We start from the raw sequence: 20,631 nt of genomic DNA, 5'->3' as shown, positions 1-20,631 counted from the left end.
CACTTAGTGCAGACAAAGTCACCGCTTCCCTGGAGTCCGCTGCAGTGCGCAAGCGCGCAACATCTCCGTTTCCCTCCCTTCAGCCCCTTAACCCCCCCCCCCACCTCCTTTCCCCTTCAAGAAACCGGCTCCAGGGCGCGCTCACCCCTGTGAGGAAGCCGGACACGGGAGGCGCTGTCTCCGCTCCCGGAAGATCATGTACCAGCCCAGCCGGGGGGCGGCCCGGCGTCTCGGCCCCTGCCTCCGTACCTACCAGGCTCGCCCCCAGGTGAGAGTAAAGGGGAAACCCGGGCGAGGAGGGGGCGGGGTGAGACCCTCCTCAGAGCTGGTGCGTAGGGCGGAGCGCGCGCCCCGTCCGCGCAGGCGCAGTGGCGTCCTACCGCCCCTTTTTCACCTGGGCTGGGCGGTGCATGGAGGGGCGAGGGGTCGCGAGGATTGGAGGGTTGTGCCGCCATCGGTGGCGTACACGGGATGTAGGTTCTCCCGGGTCTGGGTTGTGCAGGTTGGATTGAAGCTGGGACGGCGGGGCGAGGCCGCATTTCGTCCCAGCTTCTGCGGTTACCTGTGCCTGGAGGTGATTTGAAGGGCAGTGGGTGGAGAGGTTCGCAGCCCGGCCGCGGAGCTGCCCCGGGAGTTTCCAAGTCCCGACCGGACAGACCTACGGGCCGCGCTTTGCAGCTCGCGCATCTTCCACCCGGATAGCGGTCCTGGCAGAAAGGCCGGCCCGGCTGGACCGGACTCGGTTCCCCGCTCCAGGGTGGGCAAGATGGCCACGCCCCCGGCGGAGACGGTGCCTCAGGGACACCTTTGGGGACAGAGGTACCTGCATGGCCCGCCAGCCTTCCCGGTAGTGAGACACCCCCCCCCCCGCCCGGGGGGGTTCCTTGAGAGCGGAGAGACTTGGGCTAGGCCTATGAGTGGCCTCCCACTCATCGCACTTTAAGCGTAGGTAAACCAGAGGAATGAAGCCCTCTGGTTTCATTAACCTTCGTTAAAGGTCTGGAGACCTTTATCGATCTCCTGGGCTTGTTTCTGTCATTAAGGGCGGCCCGAAATGATAGTAGCTTACATCTACATACTACTTTATAGGTCGCGGAGTTTTATTTACATTTATTAGGTCATATAGTCCTCATAATAACTCAGTGTGGCTTCATCGTCCTCGTTTATAAGAGGACATTTATAAGATATAGGCATATGTAATGAGAATGCCTAAGGTGTCACAATGTAATCGGAGCTCAGAGAAATGTCTCCTACTTCCAGTTGGATGTTTTTTTTCTGTTACACACTGCTTGGTGGAGTTCCCTTACAGGCTACGTTATTTCATCCATAGTAAGCGAAAATCTGTTACTCGTTCTTTTTTCAAAAAATATATTATGATTCTTCTTGTAAGAGAGGTGGAATTGCCCCCAAAGTGTTAGGATCTTAAACAAGTGTACTGTTTTGGGGGAAGTAGTACCTGTGTCACAGGAAACTCTTTCCTCCTGTTTTCAGTAGGGATGAATTCATCCCATTTTCCTCTAATAATTTTCTCTCCTGTCAGGAGGAGCAGGATTGGAAGCATATTAATGAACAGAGTTTAGATGCGGGGGTATCAGGCAGCTAGATTCTTACCTTTTTTCCTTTTATTCTTCCTCCTTAGGACCAGCTTTCTCCACGGGCTCTACCATTTCCTCCACTTTGGCCCCACTCCACAACAACCACTTCTCCATCTTCTATTCTCTGGTCTCCCCCACTCCCACCCCCTCCTATCTGGTTGCTTCCCCGAGCTCCCCCTCTCCCTCTCCCTCAGATCCAGGCCCTCAGCTCACCATGGGTGGTTCTCCCTCCAGGAAAGGGAGAGGAGGGACCAGGACCTGAGATGCATAGCGGCTGCTTGGATGGGCTTAGGAGCCTATTTGAGGGACCTCCCTGCCCCTATCCTGGGGCTTTGATACCTTTCCAAGCCCCTGGGACCTCTTGCCCTTGCCCTGCCACTCCATCAGGAGATCCGAGTATGGAGGAGCACCTGGCTATCATGTATGAGAGACTGAGACACGAGGTAAGTCAGCTTGAAAGTGGGCTTCACCCACAGTGAGAAGGGATGTAGGCAATACTTGGAAATAGAGGATTTTCTTGAAATCACGAGGCAGGCAAATATATGTATTATGTTATTTCCCAAGGAAGAGATGTTCTTCAGTTTTGATTTAAGGGAAGTTAGACATGGAATGAGATTTCCTTTCAGAGGGGAGTAAAGAGGCACCAAAAAGAGAAAACTGAGAAATAGGATAATTTCTTTCCTACTGGACTGATGCCTTCTTCTTCCACCTAGCTTCCCAATCTCTTCCTTCACTCCCACGACTATACTCTCTACTCATCGGATGTGGAATTCATCAATGAGATCCTGAACATACGCACCAAGTGAGAATCCAGGCACGGGTAGGGCCTTGGGAAAGAAAACCACCCAATGCTTTATACTTGACCTTTTTCACTTACCAGAGAAGGTCCTGCTACTTCTCACAACTATTTCCCATTCCCCAGAGGCCAGTGAGGTTTTTCTCATTATGCCATCATAAGATAGCTTTCCCATCCCTTCTTCACAGGGGCCTAACATGGTACATTCTGTCACTGACCCTCTGCCGCTTCCTGGCCTGGAACTATTTTGCACAACTTCGGTTGGAGGTTCTACAGCTGACCCGCCACCCAGAGAATTGGACCCTGCAAGCCCGCTGGCGGCTTGTGGGGCTGCCCATCCACATGCTTTTCCTGCGTTTCTACAAGCGTGACAAGGAAGAGCTTTACCAGTAAGAGAAAAGATCCAGTCAGTTTCCTAATCCTACTTTAGGACTCTGATGGTCTAGTCTTCCAGACAATCCTTAATCTACTCTGACTTGACTGCAAGCTTTTTCTTGAGGGCAGGGATTTTGTTTTAGTCTACTTTAATATACAGAAATACAGAGTGTGAGGAAACCTCTAAACTCGGGTTTCTTCATGTACATTGTGTGGTACATAGTAGGCATTCAAATATTTATTGAACAAATGAAAATTCCTGTGTAATAAGTTGAGCCTCGCAACCCTAGGTAGAGTATTTGGTAAGTTTCTGGCAGAGAGTAGAATCTCAAGAAATTGTTAGGCTCAGCCCAAACCAGTGGTCCTCAAAGTTTGCTGCATGGTGGAATCATCTAAGGATCTTTAAAAAATATTGGTGCCAGACATCCTGATTTAAGTGGGACAGGGTACAGCCTCGGCAATCAGGACTTTTCAGAGTTCTCCAGGTGATCTAGTGTGTAGCAAAATTTAGCAACTACTGGTTTAAACAAATGCTTGAATTAAACTTTGCGATCAGTCACCTCCCTCAGTAAGCCTTTCTTTCTCCCTTCACCAGGACCTATGATGCCTATTCCACCTTCTTCCTGAATTCCAATGGCCTCATTTGTCGCCATCGCCTAGACAAAGTGAGTCCTTTAGACTGGATGGGGATGGGGTGAAGGGATAGAACATCCCACCAGCTGGCATTAACCTTTGTTCCTGCAGCTAATGCCTTCACACTCACCCCCAACACCTGTGAAGAAACTGCTAGTGGGAGCCCTGGTGGCTCTAGGACTGTCAGAGCCAGAACCCAACTTACACCTGTGTTCTAAGACCTGATCCAGGAACTGGGTGGAGGCAGCACTGAAGACTTTGCTACATACGCACAAGTGGTGGAGGTGGAGGTGGCCTAGAATCCCTGGGAGTCAGCTTCCTCCTCTCTTTTCTCTCCTTTTTGCCATCTCATGCCATGTAAAGCTGCTGTGTAATTTAATTTGTAAATAATAAAGTCTAAGTAAATATATGAGAATTTCCACGTCACTTTCTCTGCATCTCAAAAGTTCCTACAAGCTTTATTCCAAAAATACTTTTATTAATAGATATTAAATAATACTACAGAAAGAAAAGGAGCTGGCGTTGGGTTGTTTGTGTTCCCTTCTCTTTACCCTAGCTCTTCTCGTGTCTTGCCTATTTTTTTTGGCATTTTCTTAGAATGGGGATCTTCTAGCTCCTTGGCCTTATAATAGTGGGGAGCTACCTCCAGAAGCCAACTGCTTTCAATCTCTAATACCTAGAAGAGATCAAAAAAATTAGCATGGTTCCCCTTTTTCCAACCTAGATTCATAATGTACGTGTTTGACCAAAAAGTTTCTTTTTTTCCACCTTTAACTACAGGGCTAGGGGAAAGGTGCCAGGTTCTAATACTATATACCCCAAAGGCAGACACACCTCTACATGTCATTCAGGATCCCAAGCAAACTATCCCTAAAAAATCTGATCATAAAGCTATATAAACTACACTCATGACAGAGACCAACCACATCTGCTTTGTTCACCATTCTCACCCCAGCATCTGAAAATACTGAGACAACAGGCATTCTCATTCACTAATTCATTGAATGAGTATGCAGATCTTAGTAGATGCTGACACAGCTGTTAGAAACAATGTCTTTCTATTTTATCCTACCTTAAATCAATGTGTTTTCCTTCCTCTGCTGGTCTCAGCGACTTGAATCTGGATTTTGAGCTTGCTAGGATCCCACCGCCCCACACATCTCCACCTTCCTGGGCAGGGGAAGGTCCCCTCACCTGTCTCATGAATTCCTTGGTGGTCAAGACAAGTTCATGGTAGAGCAGCCAGCGTGGCTGTTCCTCAAAGAGAGAGGAGTTGGGGTGAATGAACACTGTCTGCTGTTGTTTGACTGTGCGATAGCCACTACGAGTCAGTCGTGCCGTGTGGTAAAAGTAACCAGCTGTGATGGCCTTAGGGGCAGACAGGAAAGAAAGTCAACCAGAAAGCCAGATATCCAAGCACCCTAAGCACTCACTACCTTTTTAGTTCAGGCTTCTGGAGAACTAGAAAGGTAAAGGATGCATGAAGAACCCACTGAGAAGGAACCTTCATTGGCGTGGGGGGAGAAAGCACAGAAGAGCACACTTTCCACAGGGGAAGAGGACATATCCTCAGGCTGGAGGGATGACTGCAGGCCGCTGGAGAAGCTTGCTCCATAGATTGAGGGGGTGTGGGGAACAGCAGACTAAAGAAACACTGACCTTGCGTACACGAATATAGTCCCCTTGGCAGGAGCTGAGACCAACTTCCACTCGTTCCAAGAGCCCCTCCAGCTGTTCCCGCACATCCCTGGCTCGGCGCATTGATCTGAACTGTACAAAGTTTTCATAGCACCACTGGGAAGAGTAACCACTCTCAGCCCACTGTGAAGACGGTTAAAAAAAGGGGGTAGAAGTGGGGGGGTAAGTAGCAGAACCAGAGTCTCCCCTCATGTCTCCCTCATTCCCATCATCCATGCCCAGTGACCTGTGTATAAACGTTTAGCAGAACCAGGTGGTCCCCACCAGGGAGGAAAAAGTTGACACGGGCATTGTCGGCATGGACGACCTTGTCCTTGGGTCTGTAGAAGATGGAATTGTTGACAGAGAGCATGGCAGCCACTGTCAGGATCTCTTCTGAACAGCTATACCTGGGGCAGGAAGGGGAAAACATGAGGATTCAAAGGAAGACACACAGGAACAGACACACGGTGAAGGGAAAAGTGATCACTGTGTGTAGCTATGTCCTCACATGGAAACTGTTGGTTAGGATAATGGCTACAAACCAGAGCAGACAGATTTTGGTTGCAGCAATGACAATATGGGTGTCGAGGACATGAAACATAACAGAGGAGGGCTATCCTTGGAGGTGGGGACAGGAAAGCACTTGGGACTTCTGAGGGTTCTATAGGAGGAAGGTGTGTATTGTGTGCATCGGGGAAAGACAGCACTTCATGTAATCACCTCTGACCTCAACCATGGCAGGGGAATGGCATTTAAAGGTGATCCCTCCACAACTACATCTGAATGTTACAGTCTGAAACCTTAGGAATGAGTAAGTCCCCAAACCAGTCCACAAATAGCACTCTGCACAGGTGTGAAGGGACTTCCACATCCATTCATGCCCCCAAATTTTCTGTTAGTCAATCTTATCCATTTCATATCACGATCAAGGAAGGGCAAGACAGTGTCTTACTGCCCCTTGTGAGCCTCAAAAGGGGCAGTAAGAGCTTTCTAACTTACTTGTTAAAGAATAATACAGTAGAGAAAAAAAGCAAGATAACAAAGATGGCCCCAAGAGACAGAAAGAGGCACAGCCGGTTTGTGTGCTGGGGGTTTGGGAAGGGTGAGGGTTGCTTACTTTTCAGAGGCCAAGATCATTTTAGATAGCATGGGATCCACCGGTAGCTCTGCCATCTTTCGACCAGACTAAGGAAGGAAAGAGAGTTGAGGCCAGTCCTCCTTCAGGTGTCTCTCCACCATTCAAGAGGTTACCCCCAATCCCTTAATCCTGCCCAGCCCATGCTGCCCTCCCACCTCACCGTGGTGAGCTCCCCAAGGTGGTTGAGGGCTCCCAGAGCATACAACTGCTCCAAGGCCAGCAGCAGGGTCTCATATGGTGGAGGGTCCAGGAAATCAAAGTGCATTAGGTCATGGATCCCTAAAGAAAGATGTGAGGGAATAGACAGTTTCTCTGCAAGGACCAGTGACTCTAACCCCACCTCCCTCCTCTCAGGAAAACTGGGGGACCCCAATAACCTAAGCTCTTGAGCAGCAACACAACATTGCCCAGGCTGGTCCTCTGGATCTCTGGCACAGTGGTTTCCTCCAGCTCATGCTGATAGGCCCAGGCGGTATACAGGCGGAAGCACTTCCCTGCAGCCACCCGACCCGCCCGACCAGCTCGTTGATTGGCTGAGGCCTGGAAAGAAAGGAGAAGCAGGACAGCTGACAATCTGATGAGGGAAAAGACAAAGAGCAATATTTATGCAAGATATCTGAAAGGATGGGAGCACCTGGGTGACTTGGTCGGTTAAGCATCCGACTTCCGATCAGGTCACAATCTCATGGTTAGTGAGTCTGAGCCCCACGTTGGGTTCTGTGCTAACAGCATGGAGCCTGCTTTGGATTCCGTATCTCCCTTTCTCTCTGCCTCTCCTTGCCACTCGCACTCAGTCTCTCTCTCTCAAAAATAAATGAACATTTAAAAAAAAGGGGGCACCTAGGTGGCTCAGTCGGTTGAGCATCCAACTTCGGCTCAGGTCATGATCTCGCAGTCCATGAGTTCTAGCCCCGCGTTGGGCCCTGTGCTGACAGCTCGGAGCCTGGAGCCTGCTTCTGATTCTGTGTCTCCCTCTCCCTCTGCCCCTCCCCCGCTCATGCTCTGTCTCTCTCACTCTCAGAAGTGAATAAATGGTAAAAAAAAAAAAAAAAAAAAAAAAAGAAAAGAAAAAGAAATCTGAGAGGATGTAGGTTGCTTATTTCCTGTCCTCTGAGAAGCTCCCACAGGTTTCTGAGTTGAACCTTCCCCATGGAGACCCTGCTAGAGCCCAATCAGGCTGACCTTGCTGCAGGGTGTGACAGTGAGGGATTCCATGCCTGTGCGAGGGTTGTAGCTCTTCTGCTTACAGAACCCTGGATCCAGCACATAAATGATGCCCTCAATGGTGAGTGACGTCTCAGCGATGTTTGTTGCCACAACCACCTGAGTGAAAGGATGTAGAATCACCCAGGGACCCCACCCACCAAGTTACCTAGAAAAAGTAATCCTGGAAGATTCAAGTAGACAAGTAGGTGCAGACAAGGGGCAAGAGCTGAGGGGATTCATATCCAAAGGCAGGAGAGGGGTCCAAGGCCAGGCAGGGGCAAGGGAGCAGTAGGGATAAACAGGGACATGATGTGGAAAGGGAATAGGGAGAAGAGGAGTTAGAACTTTTTTCAGAAATGGGAGAGGGTGGGTCCAGGTCCTTGCCTCCATCTTGTCCAACACCACTTTCACATTCACCCTCCCCCACTACTTCCTGCAATAGCCTCCTCATGTGTCTTCCTGGCTTTACTCCAAGCCCTGTTTACCTGGCATCCAGATGGTTCTTTAAAAATGTTAACTTGTCACGTCTCTAACCCCATCCTTCAATGGCTTCCTGCCTACTTGAGAATTATATACAAGTCCCTTAAGGCCCTCAGTCCTCCAGCCCTGGCTACCATTCTGACCTTACCTCTGAGTAACGGCTCCCAGCCAGGCTCCCAGGCTGGTCCGAGCATACTCCTCACTCAGGTCCTTTGCATAAGCTCTTACCTCTGCTGGACACACTCATCTCCCAGATTATCAGCCTGGCTCCCTCCCTCACCAGGTTCAGGCCTCAGCTTCCCTTTCACCTTACTGGAGAGGGAGAGGCCTTCCCTACACCCCAAGGAAAATACTTTCCTGCCATTCCTCACTCCCACCCCCTAGAGTCAGTCTCCATCTTCCCAAGCTGCACTGTATTTCTCCACAGCATTAGCATTCGTCATAAATCAGCATTGTGTATTTACATGTCCACTGTCTCCTAACCTCTGTTAGACTATAAACTCTGGGAGGCTAGGAACTTAGTTCATCACTGTATCTTCGTTCCCTAGAACAGTAACTGGCATGTGGGAGAGCTTGTTAAATATTTGTTGAATGAAAGTTACATCTTTACTCAAAACCTTTTGAATGCCACCCAATCGTCTAAAGTCCAAATGCTTTCAACTGCTATGAAAGGCCCTCCCTAATATCAGTCCAAAGTTTTCACCTTGTGAACTTTCCACTCAGCCTTCTAGATAATGCTCTGATCTCAAACTCACCTTAGGCCTTGCTCTGATATTCCCCACCATTTTTCTTAAAGGTCCAGATCAAATCTAACCTGCTGGCACACCAAGGACCTCCCTCCTCCTCTGCACCCCTACAGTGCTACTTAACAGATCATGTATTTGGCTATGTCTCAGTTCATGCTGAATTATTCCCTCTCTGCAGCTCTGGAAGTAAGGGACTATTACTGAACCCTGTAGCTGTAACAGTGCCCAGGACATATCCTGCACAGGGCAGGCACATACTCTCTTTTCCATTACTAGTTGTGTGGGTTTCTCCAACTAACCTTTCGTGCCCCAGGGGGTGTGGGCTGGAAGATTCGAGCTTGCATGTCAGAAGGCAGGTTGGCATAAATGGGTAACACCAAGAGCTCCCGGATTTTGGAGCCCAGGCGGCGGCAGCGATCCTGGAGCATCTCACAGGCGGCCTCAATCTCCTCCTAGATTTGGGATGGGGAGAACAGTCCAGTGACATACAGCTGACATGCCAGCTCTGTCTTCCCCTGGGATACACACATCATCATCCCTCCCCTACACCTCACACCTGTCCTGTCAGGAACACCAGGATATCCCCGGGAGGCTGGGTCACATGGATCTGCAGCACAGACACCACACAAGCTTCCAGGTAGTCAGCCTCTGGAGCCTGGGGATGAGGAGGAGAAGGGTCACAGGAAGGCCATCTGTTCAGGAAACCTCTTCTTCTTCTCCCAGCTCAGTTGCCACTTTATCCCAGTTCCCCTTTGGACTCTCCATTTCCCCTTCCATCTTTAGAACAACCTTCTCCAAAGGCTCAAGCTTCGGTGCCTCACACTTAAGTCCATCCTCCCTGAGGGGAGCACCTTGGTATAGAAGATGTCAACTGGAAACCTGCGTCCAGGGATTCGGAAGACAGGGGCGTCATCAAAGAAGGTGGAAAAACGGGCAGTGTCCAGTGTGGCTGAAGCCACCAAGACCTTCAGCTCAGGCCGGAAGCGAGCAACATCCTTGATCAACCCAAAGAGAATGTCTGTGTGTAGGGTCCGTTCATGAGCCTCATCTACCATCACCACGCTGGGGAAAGAACAGGGGAGCAGTGAGCAAGGAAAGCTGGGCATTGCAGGAGAGGACACTAGAGTGCCCTGGATAAGGGCACAAATGGAAGTAAAGAGCCCAAAGGTGAATGTGGGAAGAGGGAGTTCCAAGGAGAAGCCAATCACCCCAGTTAAGGAAGACCAACAAAAAGTTAAAGAAGGTCAAGACCCCAGGGTCTGCAGCCTATTCCAGCCTGGCAGACAACAATAACCAAGATCTGGAGGCTGGAAGCCAAGGCCAGGACAAGTCAGACAATCCTCTCTGGATCAGAGTCAAAGGTCTGTCAGAGTCAACAGAAGTAAGAATATCTGTTTTAAAGCAGAAAAAAAGTGAGAGCAGGGCCTCTTCAAATAAGGCTGGGCTCCCCAGGCTGGCTGGGGATGAACAGACAGATCTGAGCCACCACGATCTGAACAGCCCAGAAGTTCCCAGGCTCCCAATGGACTGCTGTGGTGTGTCCCTGTTGGTCCTGCTGCCTCTTTGTGGAGAGAGGGAGCGATTAAGTCTTTCTACCCCAAACTTAAAGGACCTTGCAGGCTTCTTGGTTTCCTCCTTAGTTACATGTGTGCCATGCTTCTTTATCCTTGCTCAAGTCTTTGGATTTCCAGGTGACAGTCAAGCCTGCAGGAGCTCACCCCCTGGCTCAACCCTTTGTGCCTAACCCTGACTATGCTGGTGTAGTCCCCAGCTGTTTCACAAAGCAGGCTGATTTGATGGGAAAACCCCACGCCCCAAACACTCTTACACTGGCTAGCCTTCTATGGGTTCTGAACTTTTTGCAAGGGATGTGAAGGCTCAAATTATATTTGTTCTATTGCTCCATATATGATATCCTAGGACCAGAAATCTATAGCCTCCTAAAAGTTAAAAAGGCACATATTGCTCAGCTGGCCTGACCCCACCACTAGCCCATGCACAGATCCCTTCTCCTCCTAAACACATGTTCATGCAAAGCCCTGCTTGGCCAACACCAACACTGAGAACTCACTATTCACAGGCCAAAGCACTCCAAGACTTTGGCCAAAGGCCCAAGAGTGAGGGTCCAGGCATACTGACAGCCCCTCTGATCACCACTCTGGCTTCTTGGTATTGCGCTGAAATCTGTCTCACTATAACTTCTCCCATGGTTGCTCCATGTACTCTCTGTAGTCATGTGAAACAAGTCTGACCTTTTTTTCCAAGTAACACCCCTTCCCATGTTTAGAGGGAACCAGGATGTGTCCCCTGAGTTTCTTCTCTCTAAGCTGAACATTCTAAGTTTCTTCAAAGGGTCTTCACATGCTTTTCAAGTCTCTACAGCACTACTTTACCATCCTGGTGTTTTCTACACTCTGGAAGCAACAGGGCGGGGGGCGGTGGGTGGGCAGGGAAGGGAGAGGACTTCTCTGCAGTCTCTTCTACCCCATCTCCATGGCGCCTGCAGTTCAGTCCTAGTACCATCCACACCATAAAGATCTAAGAAGTGGTGGGCTAGTCAGAAGACAAAGGCCAAACTAGCTGGGTAAGAATAAAGAGAAGAAAGACCAGAGATTAAAGGAGATACAGGAAGGTACTGAAGGGGGAGGAAGGCAGCAGATGGGGTAGAGGAGAAGATGGTGGCTCTCTTGTGGGAGGTGGGGACCCCTTGTGTACCTGTAACTTGCAAGGTCAGGTTCAGAGAGGAACTCCCGGAGGAGCATCCCATCTGTCATGTAGCGGAGGACAGTTCGCTCCGACGTGCAGTCCTCAAAGCGGATGCTATAGCCAACCTGTTAAGGGGGCCATTAGCAATCAAAATTGGGCTGGTGCTCCCTGAAGGGAGTGCAGGGCTAGGGGATGAGGTGCCAGGGCCTGGACCTGTGGTGTGAAGCCCTGTGCAGTGTGGGCTACGTCCCAGACCCTAGAGGCTCCCCTCACCCTTCGGTCCCCACATATCTCACCTCATTCCCAAGCTTCACACCCATCTCCCGGGCCACTCGGGCAGCCACACTCATGGCTGCCACTCTCCGGGGCTGGGTGCAGGCAATCTTCATTCCCTTCTTTGTGTAACCCTGAATGACAAGAGAAGAGGTTTTCCCTTTGTTAAATATGCTCCTGGAACCCAGGACAAGTCAGAGAAAGAGATGTAAATTCATGACAGGGCAGGGGGAATGGAGGGAACAGACAGAAACTGAAAACCAGACCACAAGGGCAAACGGATAGGACAGCACACCTAGGGCCCCTGAGGGCATTGTCACCCAGCCCTGAGAGTCCCAGCGTCTGGGTAATCATGTTCAGGCCCTGCTAGATTTGAGGTGGAACAGGACAGATAACTGGGGCAGACCCAGATGCAATGGAAAACAAAAGAAGGTGAAAAAGGAAAATGAGTCCTTTGACTCTTCATTCTTTGGCCCCTGCAGAGGAGCAACAGCTGAGCTGGCTGGCATGGGAAGGTCCACAGCCCACCATCTATCCGCTTACATGTTCTTCCAACATGCATGTATGGAACTAGACACAAACATTGTGGCAGGAAGTGAGAATAGAAACATAAAGGGTTTGTCCTTATTCTTAAGAAACTCAGAATTGAGAGGAAAAGACTAAGTGACTGAAGACGAAAAGGTAAGCAGCTACTCAAAACACCATGTAAAAGAAGGTCTGACAGGACTGTGCTTGTCAAGGGCCAGTGCCCAGCAACCTGGAGGGTGTGGATGACTGTACCTCCTCAAAGAGATACTGCGGGATCTGGGTGGTCTTCCCGGAGCCTGTCTCACCCTCGATGATGAGGACCTGATGATTAGCAATAGCAGCCAGGAGCTCCTCACGGAATGGGAACACTGGGAGGCTGCGGCGGACAGCCTGGATGGACTCTTTCTGCTGAGCCTGGGTTGGAGGTGGTGGGCCTGATGGCTCCTGAGAAGGAGAAAGAAGGGCATGAGCTTCAGAGCCAGCTTCCCAACCTCCTTAGGATGTCCCAGAGTTCTCCCGCTCACCTCGTCACCCTGGAGCTGAGTGGCCCGGACAAACTCGATGGTCTCCTCTTCCTCCAGCACCAGCTGATACTTGGGCTTCTGGGAGGCAGCATCTCGGGCCCCAAATTTCAGGGACGCTGCCCCCAGCCGGGCCTCCTCCCAGCGCCGCTGCTCCTCCCCAGGGGCACCTGATTCCTCCTCCACTAGATCCATAGCTCGTGCTGGCTATGGAGAGGACATGTGAAGACAGGTGATGCCTTCTTTCCAGGCCCCTCCTCCCCAGTCACTACCCCTGCCCACCAGGAAAGGCAAGACAAAGAAGGGGCCAGCCACAGCCCTGGTCAATGCCTTCAAGACCTCCCTCCCCTCAGCTTGGGGAGCAGGGCTGAAGCTGATTCTGCTTAATCTCACCTGTCCTCGGGTCTCCTCAGGCATATGGTAACGATTGGTGGCCTCCAGCTTCTCCTGCTCCCCAGCAGCCCGGTACTCTCGGGCCAAGTCCCGCACTCGCCGCTTGTATTTGAGCTCCCGCCGCTCATGTCGGCTCAGCTCCACATCCCCAAAAAGGAACTCCTCATCAGCCAGCTCAGCCTCCAGATCCTCAAGTTTCTCTCGTTCCCTCTTAGCCAAGTACTCTCGGCGGGATTTCTTCCGCAGCTCAGGGACCTGGGTCAGGACAGGGCAACCAAATCCTTATCTTATTAGAATAGCAACCCCTTTCCTTATCTATCTGTAAAAGTGACAAATTCCCCAAAAGGCTGGCAATGTCCCTCTGCAATGTCCAACCTAATGGTATACTCCAAGCTGGGACTCTCTGAAAGCCACACACTGACCCCACACACTATCTTCTAGCAGCACGATCCAACTGGAAGGACTTCTGGACAGTCTCACCATCTTTGTCAATACAAATACATCAGGGCAATTATTTGAATATTTTAGATTATATTCTTATTATTTTATTCAACTTAGTGGAAAGGAGGAAAACAAAAGGGCTAATACCAGCATTTAGAAGCACAGGTCTCAAGCGAAAACCACTGGCTGTGCCAAAAACAGTAGGTAATCTTCAGCCTGTTAGATGCTCCCTGGTCTTAAATCAAATGACTATGGTTTGGGAAAAGGGGAAAAATACACTATATACAAAAAAATGGAAGTATAACATCAGAAAGTGTTCTGTAAGGCAAGATGTAATCAGAAAGGCCTAGCTCTCTGAAACTAACCTCTCCCCGCCTCCTACAAGGTGTCATTTGGCTTCTACAGGTTCCTTTGATATGAGCTTTTTAGGACATATTATGGATACCAATAAAAGACTGGCCACATCCATAAGACCTTTCTCAGCTCTCATCCTGAGCCCTCCCACTGTGGCAACATTGTCTTCTCCGGATCACAACAACCTCCTCTACTGTGGTGGCAAAACCTCATTAAGCCCTTTCGTTGGGGACTCCAATTCGATTTAATTGCTTGGCTTTTCTTGTTCATTCTGTGAAGACTTAAAAGTTTATGCTCATGATCTAATGTGAGTACACAATCAAATACCCTTCCAACCTGATGGGTAAAGCAGAAGATATCCTTTTAAAATATGGACAAAAAACCAGGGCAATTTAAGGGGCACCTGGCTGGCTTAGTCAGAAGAGCATGGAACTCTTGATCTCAGGATCCTGAGTTCAAACCCCACACTGGGTGTAGAGATTACTAAAACAAACAAACAAACAAACAAACAAACATACAAACAAACAAAAACAACCCAGGGCAATATAAACATCAAAAAGAATCATGATAGGGCACCTGGGTGGCTCAGTCAGTTAAGCATCTGACTCTTGATTTCAGCTCAGGTCATAATCTCACCGTTGTGGAATGGAACCCTACATTGGGCTCTGCATTGACAAAGTGAAGCCTGCTTGGGATTCTCTCTCTCTCCTCTCTTTCTGCCCTTCCCCAACTCATGCACATGCACTGTCTCTCAAAATAAAAAAAAAAGAATAATGATATGAAACTGTAAAATACTGCAAAATAGAAATTCGTGAGTCCAATGTGACACACATACACACAAAGAATGGGAAAAAGCTTTTGCCCCCAGTGAGGTGGCTATTACACCAAACTCCTTACTCTGAAAATTAGTAATTAAACATTTTCCCTGCCTTTTAAAAAGGAATGATAGCTCATTCCTACTTGTTAAGGAAAAGCTCTTCTTTACATAACAAGGTTAGCCAAAAAATGTAGGAGCGATGTCAAACTCCAAAAATCACCTTTCTGCAATCCCCAGTGAAACAGCAGATTCAGGAAAGGATCTGCATCTAATGGCTACTAAAACCATTAGATGAAAGGCTGTTGGCAGAAAGGATATCTGCACTAACAGGTAGACATCGGATAGGATGTCCCCCCTGATGTGGTATAATGTGAAGTGCACATCGCCACCCAAGAGGTGTTCCTGTCACAACTTTTTAATCTGAGTTGAGGCAAGATTTAGATACAATTTCCACTTTAAAGGAAGCATGGGGCATAGAAGAACTCAATACCACAAGATAAGCATCAGATAAATCCAGAATGTAGGACATAGTACAAGATGAGAGAGAGAGAGAGAGAGAGAATGAAACAAAAAAATATATAATAGTCTGAAACACCAAATGTAATGTAGGAAATTTAACTGGGTTCCTGCTTGGAAAAGCAGTTACTAAACACATTTTGGGGTAACTGGGGAAGTTTTACTATGGACAGGTTCCTAGTTGACACATGAGAAGTACTGTTCATCTTCTGGGGTGTGACAATGGCACTGTGGCTTTAGAGGACAATATCTTTATTTTTAGAAGGTACATGTTAATAGGATAAAATGCCATGTCTAAACTCTTTTAAATGGTTCAAAAAGAAAAAAAAGCCTACACTCACACAGACATTGCAAATACTACACTATTAACCATTTCTAGGGGCGCCTGGGTGGCTCAGTTGGTTAAGCATCCTACTTCAGTTCAGATCATGATCTCATGGTTTGTGAGTTCGAACCCTGCATGGGGTTCTCTGCTCTGAGAACAGAGCCCCCTTCAGATCCTCTGTCCCCTCTCTCTCTCTGCCTCTCTCCCACTCATACATGCGCTCGCTCTCTAAAATAAACATTAAAAAAAAAAACTTAAGAAAAAAATTAACCATTTCTGAATCCAGTCTATATGAATGTTAATTATACTAATGCTTTCAACATTCTTATTTGTTTGGAAGTTTTCATGATTCAAAAAGAAACGGAAAATTAAATTCTGGCAAATAAAAACATTACACCTGTACAGACAAATGTCTTAGTACTCTCTGACCACAATTGTTTTGTGGGGTGGGTCATGAGACGGCTTGGTCAGGAGAGACCTGAGTTCTAATAGGTCATTCTTAGGACATCAAGAGTCTCAAAATTCTTTTGAGAAACCAAAGTATAACCTTACTTGGGAAGACCAAACCTTTGGAAAACCACCTACCCTAACTAAACTTATACCATAACAAGTTCAGTTCATGAATTACAAGGGTTGTGTCCCCATTCAGTAAGAAGACCAACTCAGGAAACTAGAGGAAGATCACAAGGCCATGTCCGGGATAGAGAGACTAGATGGTAGGAAGGTATTTGGAACTAGGTGTGTCCAAGCTGAATGGTCAGCATATCCCTAGGCAGATCCCTGGGCAGTGGGATAGCTGCCCTGCCCCTGCCCTCCAGTCACCCCCCTTGATGTTCCAGCTGCCTTTTGATTACATCTCATTAAGTCTCAGGAAAAGGGAAAGCTCACACTTCCTTTACGAACACAGCGTGATTTAATTCTAAGGAGTCAGGAGGGTTTGTGTGTAGCTTCCTTCCCTCTACAACTTATGTGTGTCCTTGGTAGGCTCCTGTCAACAGGGACCTGACACCCCATCAGCATCCCCGCTGTATTTCGTGTCCTTTTTCCCCTACCCCAAACCACTTCATTAGAAAGTCTTTCCTTTTGCTTTCTGATGTTGGCTTCTTGGGCACTGGGACTCACCATGGCTTTCCGGTCTTCCTCAGCCATCTTGAGGCGCTTCTGAGCCTCTTCATAAGCCTAGGAAAAGAAACCAAGAGTAAAGCGCTGTGAGGACAAAATCTCCCAAAGCCACAGTCACTCCCTCTTTAGAATCACAAGGTTTTGATATACCATAGCATGAAGAAATGTCCCTTCTCAGTAGGAATCTCTAGGGCTACAGGTTCAGCAGAGGGTCGCCTTAGCCAAAGCACCCAGAGGGGTCCTCTTACCATACAGATGAATACCACCAGAGGCCATCGCTGGTCTTCCCAAAGATTACTATCTCTGCAATCACACCCAACCAGGAATATTCCTGGGGATTTACAAAACATGCTGCTCCTATGTACCTTCTTGTCTGACCGCTCCAGGACATTTCGAGTCCGATCCTTGTCCCGCTGTCGAACCCTCTCAGCAAAGGCATCACGTTCCTCCAGGTCCTGAAGGCGCTCTCGCTCAGTCCTCTCCCACTCATCCTCCGACTCTGGCTTCTCAGTCAGCTGTTTACTTCCTCTGCAGCCCAGCCCGAAGGATCACATAAGGCCTCCTAGAAGGTTTATCATCCCATCATCCCCTGCCCCATCCTGCTTCTGTCTTACCCTGTCTTTCTCTTCTCCTTCTCAGAAACCTCTTGCTCCTCTTCTTCCTCTTCATCCTGACGTTTCTTCCTGAGGTGTTTCCGTTTTTTACGCTTCTTCTGGACATTGCTCCCAGCTCTACCTACGGTCTCCTCACTGCTCTCCTCACTGTCTTCCAGCAACTTATAAGATAGGTTCTTCTCTAGCAGGGCTCGGGCCTCTCGCTCTGCCACTCGAGCTGGCTTTTCTACCACTGCCTTCCGTGGTACCTTTCAGTAGGAGGGAATATAATGGGATGTGAGCAACTCCTGATCTCTGCCCACCAAGTTTGCCCCATTCCAAATTTAAGGAATGACCTGATCTTAAACCAGCCTTCATTGTCCCTCTTCCCAATGGCTTCACACCATGTTCATCCAGTAATTAACATTTATTGAAACCTGTCCAATGCACCAGGTACTTGCTAGGTACGAACACAGGAATAAACAAAAGACAAAAATCCCTGCCTTCATGGAGTTTATTTTGCATTCTCAAAACCAATTCTCAGTTGCTCAGCCTCTGTTGTTCCTCATGATTAAGTCATTCTGATACCACTGCACCCAGTGCTCCAGCCCAGCTGGTGTCGCTATGATGACCCACGCTGCCCCGTTCCTGGCCCTGAATTCTCTGAAGCAGCCATACTGGCGGCCGACATGCTACGAGGATTGATTTGCAAAGGCTTGTCATATGTCTGGCACTGTATCAGATTCCAGAGATGCTAAACAGATTAACATAAATTATCTACCCTCATATTACTTACATTCTAAACTTATCTCTCACCAGGCACCATATCTCTCACCAGACAACTAAAGCAGGCTATTTGCCATTCTAGGAACATGCCAAACACTTTCACTCTTCCATATACCTGTTTTGTAAGGTGCTGTCAGGTGAGAGAAATACAAAGACAAGAAATACACAGTTCTGTCCTCTAGAAGCTCACCTTTACACCTTTACTACTTTCCCCTTCTCTGACAAATTTCAAGGAATTTTTGGGCCCACATGCCTTGATCAGTACTGCTACCTTTTTCTGCCCTTCCACAGAACTTCTCTCTCTCTCTCTCTCTCTCTCTTTTTAAAATTTTTAATGTTTATTTATTTCTGAGAGAGAAAGAGAGAGACAGAGAGTGAGCGGGGGAGGGGCAGAGACAGAGGGAGACAGAATCCGAAGCAGGATTCAGGCTCTGAGTTGTCAGCACAGAGCTGGTGGCAGGGCTCCATCCAACTCACGAGCGGGAGATCCTGACCCGAGCTGAAGTCGGACGCTTTACCCACTGAGCCACCCAAGTGCCCCAGCACCTCTCTTCTCTGGCCTCGCTATTCAAAGTGTAGTCTGTGGACTATCGGATTTACCCGGAAACTAGTTAGAAATGCAAAAATTAAGATCCCATCCCATAACTAATAAATCGGAATCTGCACTTTAACAAGGGTCCTGAATGAGTCTCTGCATATTAAAGTTCAAGAAACACTGCTCTGTAGCACTTAACCCTCCTTGAACTTCTCCCCACAGCTGGACGTCCAGCACTTAGCACAGTACCCAGGCAACAACGGACAAGGCTAGGTGCTTGTAAACTGAGCTTATTTAATTCCCCGAAGAACAGTTAGCCCAGTCTCACCAGGACAAATAAACTGGGGCCCCTCCCCTGCCCACCCCTTCCCACACCTTGTTCCAGAGTCTCAGGGCGAAGTCCCGGGCCGGCCCGCTGAGGTCCAGAGTATCGGTGTCTCGGAGGCGCTGCACGAACTCCTCGGCCGAGGCACAGCGCTGCGCGGTACCGATCAGAAATTGGGCTACATGCCGTTCGCTCAACCCCAACACCGAGTGCAGCTCGTCCTGCACCCAGCGCTCCAGCCCAGCTGGCGTCGCCATGGTGACCTACGCTGCCCCGTTCCTGGCCCTGAATTCTCTCGAGCAGCCACGCTGGCGGCCGTCCCGTCGGAGGCCCGGAGACCTGGAGTCCTAGGCTGGAGTCTCAGCTCCGCAAAGGACCTGCCTTAGGACCTTGAGGTTTGGTTTCTGACAGCCCCAAACCTTCCTCCCGGACCACCGAGGCCGGAAGCGTCCGATCATTTCCGGTCTAAGCACTATGGTGGCCGAGCGAGTTCAAACCTCGCGGTACCGCCCCTGAGGCTCGGGATAAAATGTTCTATTTCCGCCTCTACTAAGTTCCTCAGTCGTCCCCTGATGGTCGGTCTGTGGATGCCTTTCTCACTTATTCATTCAACAAATGCCGTGTGCTAAGCACAATTTTAGTTGCTGGGGATATGGCAAAGAACTAATCAGAAAAAATCCCTTACCGAAGGGAGGGTCGAAGACAAGATACATAATAAAACATGTAAGTCCTATGGTTAAAAATATGTCAAAAAATTATGCAAGGTTTGTGTGTTGTGGGGGGAGATTCTCTTTCAAATGGAAGGTCAGGTCCATGCTGATGAAAGATTAGCCCATGCTGTTTAGGAGTTACCTTTGTTAGCACTGTACCTGCAGCAGGAATGAATACAGGTTAGGAATAAGCAAGGACCTCCAAGCTGGAAGAAACAGGATTTGGGAAAAAAACAAAGGTTCCCTCTTTTCTTTGTGCTGTCTTAAAGTTATTTTTAAAAGTCTCCAAACTAAGGAATGTGTAAACTGTGTTCTACATTTTCGCTAACCGCTTGAATTCTCTGGTAGCACTTAATCAAAAAATAAGCAGAACTTGTTATCTTGCTCTCTGCTTATCTGACGTCGGTTTGACCCTGTTTCATACTTTTATGACTAACTGGACTGATCAGACACTACTGCTGGGAAATGAAATAATCCAACAGCCACAGGTAGCTCCTTAGCATTGACTTCTTAGATGCATTGTTTTCTGTTTCTGAGATGGACTTTGGGCACCACAGGCATACCAGAGCTTCCTGCCCTGCTTTCCTGGGTTACAACAGATTAGGATCCTTACTTAATTAGCTACTAATGTAAGCATTGTTTCCCTCTATACTCACACCCTCTCTAAATTGGCTCATTGTTCTAACACCTTGCTTGTTCCTTTGCTAGTAAATTGAAGACTTTTGGTACGTGTTTAAGATCACTTTGTCTTATTTTGTATTTAGTAAAAGGGAGTCTCCTCTGACTAGGCTGAGAAAACTCCTGTAATAGTAGGACTATAACTACTCAAACAAGTCTTTACTACCTTAGCAAACTAGAAAGAAAAAAAAAAAAGACTTGATAAGCAAACTACATGTATAGATCTTCCACATTTATAGAAGATAGAAATTCTTTGAAATGCCAACATTCAGTGTACTTGGGCAACAAACCCATGAATTATCAATGGCTCTTAAACCTTTAGGTATAAAACCCATTGTCTAGCGGACTCTTTTTCAGAA

At 48.4% G+C, this 20,631-nt stretch overlaps 2 protein-coding genes across 2 annotated transcripts; one reads left to right on the top strand and one right to left on the bottom strand.

Annotated features, from left to right (window-relative positions):
- Positions 1 to 9: 9 nt before the first annotated feature.
- On the top strand, positions 10 to 3,808 carry CUNH6orf136 (chromosome unknown C6orf136 homolog). Its single transcript, XM_047102184.1, has 6 exons — positions 10 to 268; positions 1,640 to 2,038; positions 2,309 to 2,397; positions 2,580 to 2,780; positions 3,362 to 3,431; positions 3,511 to 3,808. Exons 1-6 carry the CDS (start codon positions 197 to 199, stop codon positions 3,622 to 3,624), a joined length of 945 nt encoding a protein of 314 aa, XP_046958140.1. The 5' UTR covers positions 10 to 196; the 3' UTR covers positions 3,625 to 3,808.
- A 52-nt stretch (positions 3,809 to 3,860) lies between these two features.
- DHX16 (DEAH-box helicase 16) lies at positions 3,861 to 20,381 on the bottom strand. The gene is made up of 20 exons (XM_047102177.1): positions 18,935 to 20,381; positions 17,260 to 17,507; positions 17,011 to 17,173; positions 16,646 to 16,702; positions 13,071 to 13,325; positions 12,681 to 12,884; positions 12,409 to 12,600; positions 11,652 to 11,762; positions 11,365 to 11,480; positions 9,501 to 9,711; positions 9,206 to 9,304; positions 8,949 to 9,101; positions 7,400 to 7,540; positions 6,595 to 6,757; positions 6,378 to 6,496; positions 6,197 to 6,264; positions 5,324 to 5,486; positions 5,059 to 5,220; positions 4,594 to 4,767; positions 3,861 to 4,075 (listed from the first exon to the last, which is right to left on the bottom strand). The coding sequence occupies exons 1-20, from the start codon at positions 19,139 to 19,141 to the stop codon at positions 3,947 to 3,949; spliced, it is 3,135 nt and encodes a 1,044-aa protein (XP_046958133.1). The 5' UTR covers positions 19,142 to 20,381; the 3' UTR covers positions 3,861 to 3,946.
- Positions 20,382 to 20,631: the final 250 nt, after the last annotated feature.

Source organism: Lynx rufus, unplaced genomic scaffold (assembly GCF_022079265.1).
Source record: "Lynx rufus isolate CCGP_SWC_20201006 ecotype Redwood Valley unplaced genomic scaffold, mLynRuf1.p SCAF_6, whole genome shotgun sequence".
Classification (NCBI taxonomy): Eukaryota; Metazoa; Chordata; class Mammalia; order Carnivora; family Felidae; genus Lynx; species Lynx rufus.
The sequence above is the reverse complement of the archived record's forward strand: the minus strand, read 5'-3'. Positions and strand labels throughout refer to the sequence as shown.